General features: G+C 36.4%; 5 protein-coding genes across 12 annotated transcripts in view; 1 reads left to right on the plus strand and 4 right to left on the minus strand.

Moving 5' to 3' along the window:
* LOC108626200 (UPF0047 protein YjbQ) overlaps positions 1-3235 on the plus strand; it is an 8386-nt gene extending 5151 nt beyond the window's left edge. For both annotated transcript variants that reach the window (XM_018026742.2, XM_018026744.2), the window contains exons 4-5: positions 51-2874; positions 3116-3235. In XM_018026742.2, coding sequence (XP_017882231.1) covers positions 51-266 — 216 coding nt within the window. In that variant the 3' untranslated portion in view covers positions 267-2874; positions 3116-3235. The remainder of the gene's footprint in view (positions 1-50; positions 2875-3115) is intronic.
* Positions 3236-3908: 673 nt separating this feature from the next.
* LOC108626199 (paramyosin) lies at positions 3909-8747 on the minus strand. 2 transcript variants are annotated; one of them, XM_018026741.2, is made up of 10 exons: positions 8670-8747; positions 6953-7059; positions 6663-6882; positions 6285-6584; positions 6019-6215; positions 5793-5948; positions 5387-5675; positions 5178-5306; positions 4866-5109; positions 3909-4570 (listed from the first exon to the last, which is right to left on the minus strand). In XM_018026741.2, exons 2-10 carry the CDS (start codon positions 7021-7023, stop codon positions 4554-4556), a joined length of 1623 nt encoding a protein of 540 aa, XP_017882230.1. In that variant the 5' UTR covers positions 7024-7059; positions 8670-8747; the 3' UTR covers positions 3909-4553. The 2 variants fall into 2 exon arrangements, with proteins under 2 accessions (XP_017882230.1, XP_017882229.1); XM_018026740.2 differs by lacking the exon at positions 3909-4570 and having other exon boundaries at positions 4577-5109.
* A 260-nt stretch (positions 8748-9007) lies between these two features.
* LOC108626032 (jouberin) lies at positions 9008-15006 on the minus strand. 3 transcript variants are annotated; one of them, XR_003389356.1, is made up of 7 exons: positions 13044-15006; positions 12815-12963; positions 12380-12733; positions 12150-12305; positions 11642-12090; positions 9811-11574; positions 9008-9328 (listed from the first exon to the last, which is right to left on the minus strand). XR_003389356.1 is itself a non-coding variant. In XM_018026432.2 (6 exons), exons 1-6 carry the CDS (start codon positions 14941-14943, stop codon positions 10326-10328), a joined length of 4257 nt encoding a protein of 1418 aa, XP_017881921.1. In that variant the 5' UTR covers positions 14944-15006; the 3' UTR covers positions 9008-10325. The 3 variants fall into 3 exon arrangements, 1 of the variants encoding a protein (XP_017881921.1); XR_003389355.1 differs by having other exon boundaries at positions 9444-11574; XM_018026432.2 differs by having other exon boundaries at positions 9008-11574.
* A 26-nt stretch (positions 15007-15032) lies between these two features.
* LOC108626152 (dynein, axonemal, intermediate chain 2) lies at positions 15033-18049 on the minus strand. Of its 3 annotated transcripts, XM_018026660.2 has the most exons (10): positions 17836-18049; positions 17614-17775; positions 17286-17544; positions 16958-17211; positions 16744-16903; positions 16484-16676; positions 16291-16426; positions 16076-16222; positions 15819-16028; positions 15048-15740 (listed from the first exon to the last, which is right to left on the minus strand). In XM_018026660.2, exons 1-10 carry the CDS (start codon positions 18022-18024, stop codon positions 15696-15698), a joined length of 1755 nt encoding a protein of 584 aa, XP_017882149.1. In that variant the 5' UTR covers positions 18025-18049; the 3' UTR covers positions 15048-15695. The 3 variants fall into 3 exon arrangements, with proteins under 3 accessions (XP_026670395.1, XP_017882149.1, XP_026670396.1); XM_026814594.1 differs by having other exon boundaries at positions 15033-16028; XM_026814595.1 differs by lacking the exon at positions 15048-15740 and having other exon boundaries at positions 15881-16017.
* A 54-nt stretch (positions 18050-18103) lies between these two features.
* LOC108626153 (reticulocyte-binding protein 3-like) lies at positions 18104-20180 on the minus strand. 2 transcript variants are annotated; one of them, XM_018026662.2, is made up of 6 exons: positions 19918-20180; positions 19699-19840; positions 19355-19632; positions 18941-19273; positions 18594-18882; positions 18104-18537 (listed from the first exon to the last, which is right to left on the minus strand). In XM_018026662.2, the coding sequence occupies exons 1-6, from the start codon at positions 20140-20142 to the stop codon at positions 18284-18286; spliced, it is 1521 nt and encodes a 506-aa protein (XP_017882151.1). In that variant the 5' UTR covers positions 20143-20180; the 3' UTR covers positions 18104-18283. The 2 variants fall into 2 exon arrangements, with proteins under 2 accessions (XP_017882151.1, XP_017882150.1); XM_018026661.2 differs by having other exon boundaries at positions 19355-19840.
* Between the last annotated feature and the right edge of the window lie 232 nt (positions 20181-20412).

Genomic DNA, 20412 nt, shown 5'->3' on the forward strand with positions numbered 1-20412 from the left:
GTTCCGAAGTTATATAGATTTTGTTTTTCTTATAATTGTGTTGTTTATAGCCAGCACATATAAAGGCATGTTTTATCGGCTCTTCGTTGAGTATTCCAATAACTGATGGCAAATTGACTTTGGGTACATGGCAAGGAATTTGGTTGTGCGAACACCGTAATGAAGCTGGAAGTCGCAAAGTAGTTATTACATTAACCGGTTGCCCCAGGGATCCTGCACGTAGCCCTTCAAGCCCTGTTAGTCCTATTGCTTCTACTAGCAGCTAGGACCACTCACACCCCCGAAGGCGTAGCAAACGTCAGCTGCGCATATCTACATCCAGTGATTCGAGCTAGCAGCTGCTTAAACTTAGTCAAATTCTAAGAGTATAAATTCAAGAAAGAGTGTACGGATACTTCTGAAAACGCATTCCTTTATATCTATTATTATTATCGACGATTTCAGCCATTCCCTTTTTTTATAATAAATACAATATATCGTAGGATTCCATCGTTAGTCGGCTTCTGTATGTTCTCGTGCTTAGTTCATATCAACTCAGATTTGTTTCTTTCATAATATTAACGTAATACACTTGAACAAGCTTATATACGTATGTCGGATACATTCCTATTTCTATTGCATGATTTCATTCTGATCGTATTGTTCTTAAATAATATGAGAATAATTTTAAATAATAGCGACTCTCCAAAAATGTGGTTCATTAAAATATAATGTTGTTCAGTACATTAAACTGCCAAGGCAACTGTATATTACAGAGCATTCCGCGGTGAATATGTAAACGAATTAGTAAATAAGTATCCTGCACTCTTCTTCAGTGCTCTTAGATAGTTAAAATGTAATGCATTTCGATATGATGCGTCCAATACTCCGAATTTAATTAAATAGCTTTATTTAAAATACTCCTTTTGTAAAGAAAAATGAAAAAAACAGACGATTAATAAGAAAAATGGCATTAACAGTCGCTCGGCCGGGCATCTTGCATCAATTTTTTACAATATGCGATGATAGACTCTCGGCTCGAGCGCGTGCAATACGTCATAACTTTTTGACTCACTGCTTATCGTAGGGTAGGCATTTTTAACGACGTTTCCAATGCATTTGGGGGTGTATATAGATTACAATCAACACTTCTTTGCTGTGCTAATATATTTCTGCTAGAAAATACGTAAATTACTACGTAAGTTATACGATGATAGTTATCGAGGCAAGTGGGCAAGACGGTATGAAAGTAGAACAGTTAAGAGAGCCACCAAATTATCGGCAAATAATATGATTTAGACTTACTGCATACATTGTTAGATACCTATCAATAAAAGAGGGAAAGGATATATCCTAGAAATCTTAATCCAACGCGAAACATGAAATGTCATCGTAGGGATTCTAGCACCGCAAAGAGTTGTAATTAAAAACTAATAATTACTTAACGATGTTACTAAATTAACCGAAGCTTATATCATGGGAGCTTGTTGACGTATCTAATGTACTGTTAAGCAAACAGTCGATGTTAGTTGTTAATCCTTGTCATACATAGCATAAATGGTCGTCCATTACGATTAATGAATATGCTTCAACGTGAAGTACTCGATGCAATTTCGTATAGCTTGATTATTAAAAGCTCAACAAGTATGTAACACGTGCATATGAACTTATTTTGCTCGTGAAAAAGGAAATCGATTATCAATTGATTCGTACAGAGTTAAAGCACCGATTATGTTCCATACTCGAAAACCAATCCTTGAATATGTATGAGAAATGGCTATAATATCCACGTTTATAACAGTTAACATTACATACAATCCGTTTCATTTTATAGATACTCGCAAAATAATTGTTGACAGCAAAAATACATTTTCAAACTTATTGCTATATATATGTAATTAATTAGTCTCTTTCCCTCGCGTATACATACACACAGTCATACATACTGACGTAAATAGAAACCATTTAATTCGTTGATGAGGCAACATTCATTTTTTAAAATCGTAATTTAAAAGGAACAAATATGCATATTGATTTCCCTCAACCATCACGTGTTGTACAGTGATCGTCATATAATATTATGAAGAAGATTTACAAATTGACAAATTTACAAATGCCCATTGATTAATTTGTAGAGTGTAAAACAAATTACAAGCTATATATTTATCATGCCATGTGTCTTGTAAAAAAAAACAATTTCATAATTTATACAAGTAATCGAAGTTAAGCTTCTACGAAGTTTAAGTAAATTCTAAGCACCGTATACAATGTCACTTTTCATTTACATGTGTATCCATACGTATGATACGGTTAAGTTGATTTCCATTTTCTAACAGAGAAATTGTTTTCCCCACGCAGAGAAATGTTAAGAAGACATTCGTGTAATATAATTGAATGCAAGGTTTGATACCACGTTCGTTGCCGTTGTCATCCTATCTACGTGTATTATAAACAAGTGAAATCTTGTATTTATTCGTATTTTCTGATTTATATTTTGCCCCATATACATTGATAAAAGTACGTGTACGGTGAATGGTTCAAACAAGGAATGGAATGTAACTCCGTGCAGACGTTTACGTTTTTGTCTCAACTGATTTCTAATTTAAGAATCTTAGCTATTTTACTGCAACTAAACTAAATAACCTCGATTGAAACCAATTAACAATTCTTTGGAAATAGCTAATGAAAAGAACTGGAACACATGCGTGGATTATTGTACGAAGTGAAATTGAACATATAATCACGTGTTTTCGATTTATTTAAGTTATTTCATATACTTATACAATTTTCTAAGCGTATTAAAATATGATTAGTTTTTATTTAGCTGGATATAGTGGACCTACCGTAATGAAAAATCGTAGGAAAGGGATACATACGTTAGGATTATACATACAGGTATACATATTAAATAATACATAATTATATATATATATATACATTAAATTTAAATATTATTAAGTGTACATACGAGGTTATATTTAAATGAAGGAAATAGAGTGAGAACTATCGTATTTGCGTAAGCGAATGTAAACGAAGTTTCAAATGCAACTATGATAATTGTATATTAATTATTATTAAAACTGTAGAAACAGAATTGTTTATATGAAATAAGAACAATAATTGAATTCTTATGCAGCTTGAAATAAAATCTCATTATACGACGTGAAGGAAAATGATTTTACAAGGATACTGTAATCTTCGCCGTATTTCATTTTTGTACCGAGCTAATACATTTAAACGAACATCAATCAAAAAAGAGATCTGAAAACTATGAATTCGCATAACGCAGTGAACGTGCTATCGATGAGAATAATTATAAATTATATTTGATATGAAACGAGAACTAACAGTTTTTTAATTGAACATTCTCTGAGGAAATTATAATATATCGTATGTAACAATAATATTCGTACAATTCGAAGACCGTGTGATTATTAGTAACGAATTGTGTTAACTCACCCATTATATGAAATAATAAATAAACAGATAAAAAAACAAATATATTAATAATTCTATACTGTACAGCAAGTGAATTGATTATGTTTAATTGGTACACGCATTATGATCGTAGTAAACGAATAATAGTATTATAGAATTAGTATGCACTCTAATTACATATATTATTATGTATGTGTAATCATTTGTGCTACATAGTACTTACAATTGTTGTAGTGTTTTAGTTTTACTCTAAATGTATTTTATCATATTGTACATGCCCTCTTCTTAACGTACCAGACAAAACGATCAATCATTTTCAGTGTTTTTTTGCATTTTGCATGCACACGTCTATTAATTTCTCTATTCTGTTGGGTTTCTCTTCGTTTACTATTAGAATATGATTTATCCTTTTGTGGGACATTTGTTCAAGTACCGAATTCTTTTATTTTCGATGGAAACATTTGGTGAAGGGAAGAAACAATAATGAATCGTTCCATTTGTATGCCGTTTATTATTGAAACATTTCGCTTATATAACTGAAACGTTCCGCAAACCACGTTAAATAACGTTTCTCTGTATATAGGTCACACTTTATTTTATATTATATCAAGCGAGATAGTTTATCAACGCAAAGTCTGTGGCAATACTGTGGTACATTCGTCATGTTACATGTTCCTTCGCAAATATATAGTAAACGTAAATAATGTTTCGTAAAATATTTGATCGATAACGTTCCTACGTAATCTACGTTACGTATATATTAATATTTTGTTTTTCGAGAATAGTCATATATTTACAATTCTATATTCTATATACCTCGACGTTCTTTTTATCCATTCCTTATCAGTCGTGGAAGTTAGAAATTACAATGGTCGATGTCTAATGCGATCTTCAATGATAAAGATCGACAATTCTCGTTTTGAAAAATTACAGACGTTCTCTATCATTAAATATGTGTAAGTATCGAAATGATACATTGTTTTAACAAAAACTCTATATAATATATATAATTATGATGATGGGTGTCGTGGATGTTAATATATTAGTGATGTCAAATATATAATCTTGAAACGTAAAACTCGATACTTGCGCCGTTGACGATGAAAATGTCCTCGATACAATAATTGATATCGTTATTATTTTATTTTCATAACTAAAACAAATATGTATTGTTTTTTAAATATAGACATATATATATATTTTAGATTTAGAAAATAAATTAAAATTAGATCAACGGAAGAAACAAAAGGTCTAAGTTAGAAATTAGGTATTAGATATTTAGAAATGAGTTAATGGATGAAACGTACGAAGTTCATTAGATTCAGAAAATACAGAGCATAGATATACGAACGTAATAAAATTTAATGAGAAGTTTCAGTTTGTAAAAGATGGAATTTTCGATCACTTCGAGGACTCTATGGATTTGAGAATGCCTGGAATGGACTTACCGTCTGGTTTATTATTATCGGTTTCATCGAATTCTTTGTAATTTGCAGGTATCGGATGCGGTCCTGGATGCGTCAGATCGTTTGCTTTCTCTTGAACCTCCTTGAACGATGCCTTAATATTATCTAACGCGTTCCCTAATCCCGTTTTTATTTGATTAAATTCCTGTGTCACCAACGACAGTCTTCCCAAGAGATAGTTCAAATTCTCGTCCATTTCCCTCATGCGTTTCGTTATTTCGCTCACCTGAAATGCGCGTACATACAGACATTCAACACAGCTGAAGCCTCTTTTGAACACAGTCTGACTCTTACCTTAGATTCCATCCCACCCATCGTGGAAGTTGTGCCATTAACATATTCTTGATTTTGCTGGTGCAATTTATCCAACGCTTTCGCGCTTTCCGTCATCTGTTGATACATGACGTTTATCTGCCGCCACACCTGTTATAAAATAAGATGTTCAACGTACAGTCGAAGATCGTTCTCTGAGAAAATTTATTTCTGAAATACTCGGTCGTCACCTGATTCATTTCCTGTTCCATCTTAGTAGTCAAATTCGCTAGAGCTCCGTTTTGATTGTCCATAATATCGTTCGATATACCATCGAACCTTTGGTTCAAAGTATTATTAATATTTATACCCTGTGCCTTAACTAAGTCCCCTACTTCTAGGAGGATCTGGTGCACGCCGTATTCGACTCGTCTCTTAGTGTCTAAAACGTGATCAGCCATTGAAACCATCACGGATTGCCCTTTCTCGAGATCGTTCAATTCCTGGTTCACGTGTTCAGCGTTGTTCGCTAAGTCCATTCTAAAATTTGAACAATGTTCAATAAGCTCGTCCTATCGATTAATCAGTTAATAATGACTTCCTTAATGTCTATGAATCTAAATTATGATTCCTTTCAACTTAATTCTGATAATTTACCTAAGTGCTCCTATACTGTCTTGGGTTTCGTTATTACTCTCGATTAATTTATTTTCAACGCCGCTTATTCCTCTGTTAACTACATCCTTCATAGCGTGTTTGGTCTCATGTAAAAGCATTTGGGTTTCGTTATGTAGATTTTGTATTTCATTAATTCTAGATAATAGGAATGAGTAGAACGTGTGTTGGATCGTTACAAGTAATATCATAAAACCGAACAAAATACCGTGGTAACTCCTTGATTTTATCTGAAGTGTCTTCTAGGAGTTTCTGCATAGGAGGTAACATTCTAGTATAATTATCAATGCTCCCGATCGCGTCGAACTGCGGTTCCTGTAATTTATTTTGTATGCCCTGCGATTGACTCTTTACTTTTTCCAGCGAGGCCTCCAGATCGCTGAGCCTCGTACCGATGTCCTGTATCTAAGGGACTACCATATAAATTCGACAAGTCTGGATAATTAATCAACGACTCGACTCGATAGTATTTACCTCTGTGAGTAACGCTTGCGTAGTTCCCGTTTGAGCGTTGGTCACTTCCTTCAAATCGCTCGCTTCAGATTTCACGAGCGATTCCGTCCTCGACATTTTCTCCATCAGCTTTAACTCCGTATCGTTCAATCTCGAGGCGATGCGATTGAAATTATCAAATGGGGGTAACATCGTGTCCGGACGGCCGTTTCCTCCAGACACTTTGTTCTCTATATCCGTGAGCCATCCCTCTAAACGATTCCCGAGATCTTCCAAACTGTCAGCAGTCTTTTGCATTTGTATTCTCTCTCGTTCGTCCCTCTAAATAAAAATAAGTAAGATACTCTCTCTAGCGCTACTGCGATACGTTTTACACAATTTCATCTTCTCCGAGACTACCTGAGACATGACTTGTTCAATTGCCATTACTCTCTCGTCGAGCTTGGTCAACTGTAATTTCAAAGTGTCCACCGTTGACATACGTTTCGTCAATGCCGCGATCGTCTTCCTTAACTGGTCTCCCAATTGACGTTCCCGTGCCTCGTGTCTTTCTAATTTCTCCGTATTCTCCCGCATCATGTGTACCAAACTCAACATCGCATCCTTAATATCTTCGTGTCTAAAGATTCGACAAAAATCTTAATTTGAATGGATCGGCGGAACGTCTCTACTTTAATAATGAAACTCACGTAATCTCCCTGGCGTTATTAAGATGTACACAAATAATTAACTGTAACACCAGTATCAGCGTGTATTTCATTTTCGATTGCTATTGTTAATATATAAAAAGAAATATCTGTAATAAAAAGAATACACGTATTAATCTCACTTGGCGACGGTGTACTTTCCCTCATGCATACTGCGATTCCTCTTAAGTTTACTATTAATTTTTTAAACAGAGTTAGAACTATGTCATCGTTATATTATTCATAAAGCAGACGCTGGTGTATCATTAAGACGAGCGAAATACGCTCCCTTCGGTCAGTTAATTGAAAGCGCTGCGTTACTGAGATAAGAAGTTAAGAGGTCATTGCTGATGACTCTGCCACGGGTAAGGAAACTAACTATCTTTGTTAATAAATTGTTGTAATGCTTCACGCGAACTACCGCGTATGCACGGAGTGATGGGAACATTGAATGAACTCGGTTTATCTTACAAAGGCAGTGATTGATCAAAACAATTTACATCAGTCTACGATCTGAGATATTAAAATTTAAATGGACACGTGTGTGACCGCGCATGTGTGCAATCATGCGCGTGGGAGTTCGTATTCGAATTTTTGTACGCGAATAAATAGTCGCATTTTTTCGTATTCGTAGTTCTCGACTTAATTACGTATACACGCGCTATGATAATTGACGAGTGAAGTGCTCCATGGTCCACGAGCGATAATAGAGTTTTCTTAAGTGCATCATCGCGGAGAAAGTTCAAATTTTAGCTATTTATAGATGTACAGATGCACGTCAAGTGTTGTTTCGTGGAGCCATATGGTCCGTTCGAAACCATCTGTTTCCGAGCGCAGTAAATTTAGCTATTTACGCTAGTCGATTTTCTAAATAAAGGCTCACTTTATTCACCTGTGAAATGCACAATAATATATTTAATGAGTAACATTGAACCCGATTAAATACATTTATTTCAAGAATGAAATACAGTTACATTAATGCTTCTCGTTTCAAATTTAATATTGATTCTATTTGTATATCTATCCTTGTTGAAAATGCATTTTTAATTGACATGAACATGTCTGTACATGTGTACGTCAAATGCCATTATGAAACTGTGCAATGGTGCGTAAGTATACGTCTACACATTTGTCTATGATTTCATAGAGTACGTTTCCATTTCGAACAGCGTTCATTTCTCGTAATGTAAAAACTATTAAAATAGTTTGGAATGTGTTGTTTCGAAGTGCACATGCACATTGCCCACCATTTTAAAACAAAAATCAGAAGTCAATGATTCAAAACAAAAACAGTAGAAAGGAAGTTACACTGTCACTAACAATAAACTCTCTGTTTCGTACATTACCGGAATCTGTACGTACGGACTAATATATATTCCCTTCTTTATGTGAATGTTTAAAATGACACGTTCTTCGTTGGATCGCAAGTAATGGCGAAAAATATTAAAGTTGAAAACAACGCGTTGTAACGGCAGATTTAACAGCAAATAATATTGACGAATTAGTTTAATAGACATTAAAATCGAGCGATGGTTCGAACTCGAAACTGTTCGTTAAAATAATTTTAAAGCAAAACTGTAAGATGAGAAAATATATTGAATACACCGCGAAATGTGTATACTTTGGTAAAAGATATGGAAAATAATTAAATATTTCAATCAGCAATGATAAAAAATCGGATGTATTTCCAGTTGACAAATGGAATAAGGATTTTACTTACGCAAATCATCAATCGTGCTTTAATTCCTTTGTGTAAAAGCGGGAGAGCGGAGGATGCGTAGTGTTTTCTCATTCGATCAGCGGAGAACTGATTGTAGCCAGTATTCTAAGATTTGAGGAATTTCGACCATAGCGCCAAGCGTAGAGGGACAGTGAAACTCAGGAGGTGAAAGTCGAGAGCGGCGTAATTTTAAATTTCCGCGCGGTAGCCACGAGTGGTCACGTGACCGGTGTATGCCTATTCGGTCACGTGACTCCCCATTCTTCAATATCTTTGAACACTTTTGTACTAACGTAATTGTTACTTACCGGTGTAAAGTGTCAGTAAAGTGTAAACGCTTAATTACGACGGATTTATTACTTTACGTAAGTATTGCATAATAATTACTGTTCTTGTACATTATTACGCGTTTGTTCAACTACTTGTTGGACATTTCTGGCATACATTGACTGCACTTTCGCGATATAACGAAGATCTTAAATATAGGGCTTTTTATTTACACATTTCGAACAAATATAATATGGGACAGTTTGTAAGATTTTTCTTGTCACATTAACATAATTATAAGGGAAAGCATGAAATTTGTATCAGTTTCGTTGAGATTCTGTAGCAGTAGAAGTTTCTCCGATTTCGATATTGGACAGGGCATCTTGAAAATCCTGGAAGTAACACGTTCAATAATATAGATTTTTGTGAGATAGAAATAGGCGACAAGTCGATTCGAGAAATAGTTGAAAATCGTATTTCTATTTGAAAATTATGTAAACAACTCACGTGATAAATCTTAATCGATATACGCTATGTGCTGTCTTCTAAGCCGTTAAGCAACGTAATGAGGAAAATATAGAACGAGTGTACGATATTGAAAATGATCATAATGAAAAGTATGTAGATGTAACAGAGAAATAGGAAAGGATAAAATACGATACTGATCCCAATGCTAGCCAAAGTTGTCAATATACTGCCCATTTCTATTTCTCGAGATTCAATTTTTAATTATATGTAGCGAAATTAGGGGTAAACCGATTATTGTTTCGATCTCTCATTATTCTATAAAGTTGACAGAACGACGGTTGTGCGTTGACAATGTCACAGCAAAAATTCAATCCGATATTGTTCTGATTAGTAAATATATTCGTACCTCATCATCGTCATCGGTCTCGTCGTTTTCGATACTTATCTGCACACCAGTTAGTTTGAAAATCAGAAGCAAGTAAAGTGCTAGTCCTACATTAATCAAGTGCGATATATACAAGCCGTACAAATACGTTAGGTAGAGGAAAGGTAAGATAATTATGTTCACAGAGAATTTTGCTATTCCTCCGAAGAAAGACCCCATGCTTTAAACGAAATTAATACTACTTAAAATGTATCGCACGTCAATTCGTTCAACGCCCGAATATAAATCCTGATAAACCGTTCTTCGGCATTGTGCAAAATTTTCGACGTACGTACAATCAATTACCCAACTAACTTCGTGCGTTAAATGCACAAATGAGATTGCTTATAAACGGTAATAAAAGGTCAATTACATTTTATTGAAAAAAACATTTATTGGAAAGCTGTACACACATGATGAAGTATCTTCAGAATACAAATTCATAAGTAAATTAATACATAACATACATAAGTTAATAACATTGCTTCAGAGTAAATTTACTTCAGACTAGATTTACTCTTTCTTCTAGGCTTCGGTATAGGTCTCTCATTTTCAAAAGTAAAAGTAGCATTACTGCGCACAGAACTATCGCTCCCGAAATGTTTAACACCGACGTCCAAACAGTTCTCTGTGCTATTCAAAATGCCGTCGTTCCCCGTTTCTTTTTTTTCTATTATATATGTACCGGTGCTATCCGATGAATTCGAAGTGTTCTTCCTGAAACGGTTGTGCCTACGATCGACCGATTTTCGATTATCAATAATAAAATTAGACACGATATTCTCGTCCGACGAACTGTTCGTAATTTCGTCGTATACTTTGTTTTTCTGATAATTTGCAGCACTGTCGGAGAAAGTCTTTGGCAAATCATCTACGGATACGTTACTGTTTCTTATTTGTTTCGCACTCCTCGATCTCTTCTTCCTATTTCGGTCAGTCGACTTCCTGTCATGTAAGGGATGACACTCTATAAGTTCGTGTTTATCGCTGCACGTTGTACTCGATTCTAAATAAGAATTCGATTGATCTTCTATACTGAAAATCCTCGGTTTCCATCTCCGTTCTCCTACACCCTCGTTCAAACTCGTCAAGGTTTTGCCCTCGCTCGATTCCTGAAGAGAACCGAGATTCCTTCCTAATTCGATGTCTCCGGACGATCTCGACGTGTTCGACAAAATCCTATCTATCTTCTCTATGATATTATACAAACGGTTCGCGCTGCGATTTTTCAACGTTTGCCCGGCCTCGTTCAACCGTTTCAGTTTCATTTTCGCGTTACTGTATTTCTCTTCGTCCGAAAACGTATTATCAGTAGATCTAAGATGACTAGAATTGTGACTTCGATTAGATTGAAGATTTCTCCCTTTCGGAATCTCGGAGTCGTTCTTGTCGATCGATCGCGATTTTTCTTCAGGAGTCGCGGACGTGTTTAAAAACCTCATGGAAATGTCGCCGCTGTTCACCGTGGTCTCGACGTCCGTTATTATTTTCAATCCTACCACCTCGCCCGTGACATCCTTATTAAATTTTAATACTCTCACCGACGAGGGACTGCCGAAGGTCGAGAACGCTAGAACGTGATCGTACGGATGATAATCCACACATGTTACCGCTCTATAGTTCCGATGGAACGTGTATTTCGCTAAAAGACTCCCGGTTTCTAAATTCCACACGTTCAGAGACGAGTCCTCGCCTCCGCAAAGGATCAGGCTGCCGCATGGAGAAATACAGGCCGTTGATTGTATTCTGTGACAGACGTATTCATTAAAAAATTGTGTGAACGTTATGAATACAACTAGAAAATGAAGAATACCTCTGATTGTTTAATTCATTATATTTTTGTAACACCACCCCGGTGGCGAGGTCTAGCATACTCAGTCCATTGTTCCGCGAGTGAACGAGAAGTCTCGATTCCAGGGGATGTAAAACGATCGTGTTGATTATCACACCGTCAATTTCTCTTACTTTTATCTTCCGCGATATGTGCCACTCCTTCCTAGATGATAGCTTACGGCCTCTTTTCAACATCCATATTATTATTACCCCGACACTGTCCGCTGTCAGCAAATTGCTGTTCTTTTGAAAGTACATGGAATTCACGTAGCCCTCGTGACCCTCCAATTCTTGACTGAGATCGCGGTTCTTTAACTTTTTATCGCGTACCCAGATGCGCGCTATCCGATCGTAACATCCGGTTGCTACTATCGAGGCGTTCTCAGGATCGAATTTGCCACAGTAGACGTACGATGGATGGGGCATCATCTATGAAACAATTCAATTCACTGTTTCGTTTGAAGCACATTATCAAAATAATTCCTTACTTCTATATGTTGCACAATTTGATTCTGTACGTCCCAAATGCGAGCAGTTTGATCCGAGGAAACAGACAACAAGTAATTGTCATTATTGGACCAGTTCAGGGAGTAAATAAAAGTCTTGTGTCCTGAAAATCGTACGTGAATCTTCTTTGCTTCGACCTAGTAAAAATGAAAGTATTAACGTCTGCAGCAGACGTGTCAATTCTTTTATAAATAGTTCTTATATTATTTACTTCGTAAACTACGATTGGGTAATCGTGTTCCTCGGATAGACTGCATGCCAAGTATTTCCCGTCGCTGCTGAAAGCGACGTAGAAACATCCGTTCTCGCTGGTGTCCGTCTCGAAGAGGATTTCGTTCGGCACTTTGCAAGACTGCGCGGCCAATCTTGTCCATTTCGGGAAATTTAACGTGTCCGAGGCACGCGTGGTAGACCCTTGCATCTCGTTACGTGTATTCGATAACTCGTGCAACGATAATTGCCGATAGAAAACGGGTTCTAATTTCGGGGGATCGATGGACGTCACGGTGACGAACAAGCTGCTGGGATACTTTTCCCGGATGTTCGATTTCCACCACGTGTACACCTAATTATTAAAAACCATGAAACGCAAATGACGATATGAACGAAATAATATCTCATTTGAAATCAAGCAACGATTGCTTACTTCGCACGTATGGAATCTCTCAAATTTCTGCGAATTCCTACGAGGCTTATACAACTGCAATCTGACTTTCTTATCAACGTGTACAGTATTATTTCTTCCCACTGGTTTCAGGAAAGCCCAGGCAACTTTGTACCAACAACCCTCGTGACCTATTGCCAAACGGAGATCAACGTCAATTGCTGATATCAATCTAAACTAGTGGATTTGTAAAAAAGGAAGTAAAACTTGCCAAATTTGTCGTAATTGAAGCTCGCCTCGGCGAAACTCAACAGATCGACGATTTCAAATAGTATCACTACTTGTTCATTATCCTTCTTCAAGAGATCGTCAAAATCATGTTCAAAGACTAGTTCTTCCTCCCATACCGGGATTATAGACTTGTTTTCTTTAAAATCAAACTTCGCCGTTATTATAGGCTGCAAACGCGTGCTCGTGCCGCTCTCGTTTTTTAAATACTTCCCATTCTCAGCGTTCACTATGTGAATCTTTACCATAGGATGTTTCGTCACATAGTCTATCTCCAACATATCCGTTCTATGAATCGTTACAGAAATGTATTTCACTCTTTTACTTTTCTTTTTCTTCTTTTTCTTTTTAGAGTCATCGTCATCGTTGACGGAGTCCGGAGAACGCGTGGACGTCAGATCCTTACGAGTCTTCCTCCTCTTCTCCTTTTTTTGCCGCGTCTCAGGTTCACGCTCTGTGTATGTCGACCTTTGCGTTTTAACGCTGGAACTTCTCAACTTCTTTTCGTCGAAGTCATCGTCCGAGGTAATCACTGATCGACCGGAGAGGCTCAAGTGACTTTTGTCAAAATCATTACTTTCATCTTCCGTTAGAGATACCGAACGCCCCTTCGAATACTTTTTATGCTCTTTGCTTCTTTTACTTATTAACGATCCGGCATTGTTCATTGATCCTTCGGAAGAATGATATTCGGATCGAGCTGTGATCTCTTCGAGACTTTGTACAGTGTTCGAATCATCAGAAATACTCTTTCCATTCTCCTCGACTATGTTTTCTCTTTTATTTATTGACTCACGATTTTTGGAAGAACTGACGTTAGAATATCTTCTATTCGATGTTTCGTTCCTGTCTCGATTCTCAAAGAGATCTGCAGACTCGTTCAAATCCTCGATCGTTATCACCGTCTCCTTGAAAGTCTCATTGCTAGGCGAGTCTTGAGAGCTAACAAAATTCAAAAGCTCTACCTGTGAAGTCTCGTGGCCGATCTCCTTCATCTCGATTCTCGTGTCCTTTCGGTTGTGATCGGTTTCGATCCTCATAATCTCTTCGTTCTCCGAATCGAAGGCCGCGTTATCGAAAGCGTACGTGTCCTGTTTCGATGACGACTGTTCCAGATCTTTAATAACCGGGCTTCTCGGTGACGCGACGGTCCAAGAATTGCTCCTCGCCTCTGGCAACCGAATAACAGTCGTGTCTTTTGACCAACGCTTTCGTGCCGGTTTCTTTAAGTCGTTTTCTTGTTCCTTCGGCGCAGCCCATTGCCTCCTACTCTGCAACTTTTCCTCCACAGAGGACTGATCGCTGTTCTTCATTGTCTTATTGTTTCTCGATGTTTCTATCCTCTTAACAGTATTTGTAGGAGATACTTTAAATTCCTCTATCAAGTCTAACGAATCCACATCCTCTTGTTGAAAATTCTGTTGCTTGATGGACAAGAGCCTTGGCCTCTCGACCCTTTTCTGTCGGATAGTGTTCGTTTTCGAAAATACTTTACGATTTTCAAATTCTTTTGACGATAAGCTAGGAAGTTTCTTCTCGGTAGTTTTCTCTTTAATATCAAGTGGCTTTTGATGAATATCGACAACAATGTCCATTGATTTCGATGCAGTGTTCGACAAATCCGTTGAACGTTTGCCGCCAATTGATTTCAGTTTCTCATTGTCATTTGTGTTGCTAATAGAAATCGAGTTTTCAGAATAATGATCGCTGTCACTATTCTGAAAATTCGCTTCGTGGCCACTGCTTTTCTTCCCAATTAATCGTAGATTCGTTTCGTTTTGATTGTTCTTTTTTCTCATCGATAGCATCCCTCGCGATTCCGTTTTACCCTCGATCGGATCGTAAGTCCAACCGGAATTCTGCGACGATCGCAGTTTCTTCATTGCGAGTTTGAGTTTAATATGAAAACGTGTATTCTTTCACAAAGAAAAAGGTGCGTGATTGATTTAATGCGTCCTTTATTATTGCATTGTATAGTAAGCGGATTTAATAGAAAAACGTAGTGTAGGTATAGCAAATGAAATATACATCTTTAGAAGTAAAGCATTTTATTTAAGTTTGCTCAAACTCTGCATAAATTATTGTTAAATCGAATTGTGCAGTAACAAAAAGGAATTCAGTGAAACGTCGATTTCGTCAATCTTACATATGAACACTACTTATTGCATCGCATTTCGTTTTCTCTTAGCATCTTCCTAATGGTTTCCTTTAGGTTATGATTCTCTTGCTTGTTGTTAAGTTCCACCGATACTCGTTCACTGCTCTTGATTAGTCGAGCGAGTTATTAGAGACTCTTTATACGTTCACTCCCATATATTAATTATTATAAAGTACATATAAGTGTATAATTAGTACGAGACATGTTTGGCTTGATACCTGCAGGTGTTCGAATTTATCGGAAAACAGTTTCAGCTAACATATCGTTTCGGTATAGTTTGTTCATTAATCGATACGAAGCAACCTGAATTTTTATTTAAACTACCGAGATTCAGTAATCATCATACGAATACTGTAATTCTATCATTTGTCTCCGTTTCGATTATTATAAGAATTGTGAATCTCGCTGTAGAATTTCGACCGAAAGAAAACGGGACAGGAAAAGGTTGATTAAAGTCCTGTTTAAATGTTCATTTTATTATTCTATCGTTCCATTACTCGTCACCTCTTCTTTTGCTAGTTCCTGATAACGCGTACAATTGAGAAAATGGTTTATTCGGTTTCTGTATGTTTCAGAATCATTTTCTATATATATACTTACTGCTTTTATGGCATTTTCGTATTCTTCTTCACAGTGCATTAATATCGCATTGTCATTAACATTTGGATTGAGAGACTTCGAATCCTTTTCGTCAACTTTCGATTGACATTCAATTTCGATATTATTGTTCTTAAGAGATTTCATTTTCAACCTCTGTTCTCTATTTTTCGCTTCTATCACCTTCTCTCTGCGCGTTTCTCTGTCAAGAAGCTAATAATATACATAATCATAATTACTACAATGTTAACAGAACTTACCGCTGTAAATAACAGCTTGTCATTTTTCTGATTAGTCGTTAACGCTTCCGAGAATTCGATTAAAAATGTTGTTCCCTTTTTATTAGCAATCGCCGCTAATTGTCCTTGCTCGTGCGGTTTTATATGCGTCAGAACTTCGTCGCAAACCTAATATCCATCATGAGATGTACATGATACACACACATGTTTTACTTCATTACATCGTTCAAACATACTTTTACGCTAAGTACTGGCGAATCTTGTTGTATCAACAAATCCCAAACATCCAGCGTTCCGTCCATCTTTATCAGGAAAAATACTGAAAATCGCGTTACGCTCCATGCACCTCCGATTAAGAAATCTCTATGACCACTGAAAAGAATTATGAATGTACATGTTAAAGGATCATCATTTCTAAAAGACATTTACGGTGTCCAAGCGATGCAAGACTCTTTGCAATCCTCAGACCAGATCCTCGTTGTCCAATCCCCGACCGTCAAAAAGTTCTTAACGAACGTCGGGTTTCTCTCCAAACTTATCACAGGCCCGTACTGTGCTCGAAATCTGGTCGCGATCTTCTCGCTCGGAGTCTTCCCTTTGCGATTTCCCGATATTACTATACCTGAGAACGAGCAGAACTATGAATGCACGAACGAAGAATATTTGATGCAGTTAGATATTTCTATTACCATTTTCCAGTCCGCACATGAAACGCGTGCCCATGGATGGCTCAAATTGCAACGCTGAGATCCCGACCGCGTTATTAATATCTTGATTATCGGGCTTACAGAGGTCTATTACTAACGTCTCTGTAGGTGACTGTAATTTCCTGATATCCCACCACATTATCTGTAATTATGCCGACGTAATAACTCAACTGCGGGTTTTTTCTATTCTTCATACCTGGCCGTCTTTGGAAGCACTGAAAAATTCGGTACCAGTCTTCGAATTTATCCATAGGACTTCGTTACATAGATCCCTGTGACTAGCTTCGATTAAACTTATCTCGACTGGCTCAGACCCTTTCCGAATATCCCAGCAAGCCACTTGACCAGTCTGCAATCCACTAATCAGTATATTGCTGTCCTTGGGATTGTACTCCAACGTTAAAATAGGACAAAACGGTTTCAGGATTGAACAGGGCTTATTTGGATTTTCTATCAATTTCAAACATCAACTTACTACAGTATATGCGTATGTATATAATGAGAATGAGAATTTTTAATCTTACCTACGTCCCAAATATAAGACTGCGGATTATCGTTTATCGCTATTCTAAAATCGGTATTACAATAACTAGCTGCGAAACGGTTTCCTTGATCCGGGGACCAAGAGAGATGAGTTATTTGTCTTTTTATGGGCAAGACGTCGCGATACACATTCACTGTACGCGAATACACTCGCTGTATTAAAGAGATCGGTTCCATATCGCTAAAGTATTGTTCGTAGATGTTGCAAGCATTATTCTGCAGTATGCATTGCTCCATTGGCTAGGAATAATATCATTCTTATAATCGAGTTTTGTACATGAATAAGAAGACAGGTACAGAAACAATTACTGGTAACAATTGAAGCATCGTATGAATATACAGCTCGTCTTTCTCTATTTTACGCTTGTATCTCACTGTCTGCTCCGTGTCTTTTGGGTTTAAATCTTTCGGCCATCCACCTTCCGCGTGGTACATCCCGCTATCTTTGAACGTAGCAGTATTCGTGTTTATCTAACGACATCAATTAATAATTAATGGGAACAATGATATTTAGTTGCAAGTACTTCGTACCTCGTGAACAGAGTATATCTTGCCACACTGGGTACCCTGGGTCACAGGATTTATGTGTATATAATTATTCATGTATCCTACGTGGGGTTTAATGTCAACATCCATCTTTTGATAGTCAGTAAAATTACATCGCCTCCCAAACTCTAGCCGCTTCTTTGTGTAAGCGTATTGCATGTTGATGTTCTTCATGTTAAAAACTTTTTATATTTAATGTTTAGTGTTAGTTAATGATAATCCTTAACAGTTTTAAATATCGAAATAGAGTAAATCTTTTAGAATAGCTTTTATTGACATAAGAGGATACATGAGACATTACACTGGAAGCATGCACAGTGCATTTCGAATATCAACTGTGCACTCGAGTTGTCTTAGTTGCCGTAGTAACGAGGATGATAAATCTATGTATCATTGTCATAGCAATGAGGAATGTATATAATCAAAAAAATATTTATTTATCGGTTCTTACTAATACCGGAATTCTCGGATTTAAACCCTGATATAGAATAGAAATCATTTTATATATTTTCGCGTATTCCAATCGCATAGGATCAAAGCCATTCTTAAAAGCAGGAAACACGTCCGATTCGATGATCTTTATTAGATCTTCATGGTACCGTATCTGTTGCAGCTGTTGCATTACACCAAAAAATGATAGTAATTGATTCTTATTCGTGTATCTCATACAGTAAACTTTTAACATGCCTAAAAGTATAGAAAATAGAACATTTGACGCAGCAAAGATAGTACAAAGATCGTACCTTCGACACTTTTAGCAAAGGAAGAATTCCAAATTCCGTTCGACATGCATCCCATTGTATTAGAGATAATATCCGGTGCGCTCAACGCGTTTTCAAAAATGTTCGTATCGAATTTGTTCGTTTCATACATTTTCCATGACGTACAGAATTCTGCATGTTTCGCTTTGACGTTAACTAACTCCGATTGTTCGAAGTTCTCAGAAAAAGTAGTTTGGAACAGAGACATGAAATTATTTAACGGAGCTATGATACGATTCTCGTGTGATAATTTCTTTTTTACGACACCGCCCTGTAACATATGTATGCGTATATTCATGCAGATTATTTAATTGTATATTGTTACCAACCGTTTTATCAAGTTCTGTTAGGAATTTGTTTAACATTTTTTGCCGTTTCTCGTTACATGTTTTCTCTGAATGTTCAATATTCAAATATGTATGATAAATCTTTAAGGACTTTATTATTTCGTGCGGAATATCGGTCAAATTGAAACTCTCTACGATGGTCACGTTCGTTGAACTTCGCTTATTATGTCGCGAACTTGTATCTCCGTGCAGTGGACAATTGGCACAGTGTTCATTAGAATTCGTACTGTTATTTATTGATACCTTTTGTATCAGCTCTTTCAATTCACTGATTGATGCCACCGAGTGCCTCTCACCAAATTTAACAAATTTCGACTGTACAAAATTAACATATAAAATAATTAAAACTATTCTCTCGCTTGAAATTGATTATAAATCAAGGGATAATAAAATTACCTGTACCACTGAACTATTAGATTTAGCATTCTCCAACTGTTTGGCTTGTACCATATTTTTTATATTCTTTTTATTTATTGCAAGAAAATTTTTAGTTCCTAATTTTGCTGGACGTACAATTAACTTCTTGTCATCATCATTCGACTTCTTATTTGCATTCTTATTAACTATTTTATTATCAATCTTTTTATCAGCACTTGCTGTTGCTTCAGTTAAACCTTTTTTAGAATATATATTGCTATTGTTCGCGCTCTTCTTATCCGTCTGTTTTTTATTATCTGAAGATACGTAAATAATTAACGAAGGTGTTACACTGTTCCTTCGAATAGAATAAAGCCAGTTACCAGTTTCCTTGGAGCTTTCGTACATGCTCAAACATTTGTAATTCCGTCCCTTTACATTAAGAGACAATTTCTCACGTAACTGCTGCGTTTGTAACAACGCTCTACTAATACCCGTAGCTATTTCCTCAGCTTCGTTCTCACGCTTCCATATAGACGTAAAGATTAAAATGACTTCGTTTCATACAATTGTATTAGACGTATATTATTTGTTAATCTTACTTTGGGACAAGTGCAAGAAATATCTTTAGCAATCTCCTCCTGAGGACAGGCTTCAGCAGACCATGATTTCAAACAATAATCTGCTTCGTCACAATCCAATTTCAATGCATCCTTCACTTCCTCCGTGAATACTAGCGTTCGATGTAAAAACTCCAATAGTTTTAAGAGATCGAACGGTCCGTCCATTTGCACGACCGGATCTTCCTGTTTCTGGTAAATAATCATGAAAATCGGTAAATTAAAGATAATTGTAAGGCAATAAATATTTGAAAGAATTACTCAAAGTGTTAACAGTGCCTCTCGTACACAGTTTGATATATACATTCACATGGTATATTTCAGGATTTCTTCTTTTGTACATACATATACTAGCTCTCTCTCATTTAATAAGGAAAATAGATATTACTATTTACTGGATTCGTTCAAGAGAATAAGTATATTATATAGTATATATTACATTTATATGTATATATCTATATATTAACATATATTCCT

This window comes from Ceratina calcarata, unplaced genomic scaffold, assembly GCF_001652005.2.
Source record: "Ceratina calcarata isolate Rehan_Ccalc_2016 unplaced genomic scaffold, ASM165200v1 scaffold39.2, whole genome shotgun sequence".
Taxonomy (NCBI): domain Eukaryota; kingdom Metazoa; phylum Arthropoda; class Insecta; order Hymenoptera; family Apidae; genus Ceratina; species Ceratina calcarata.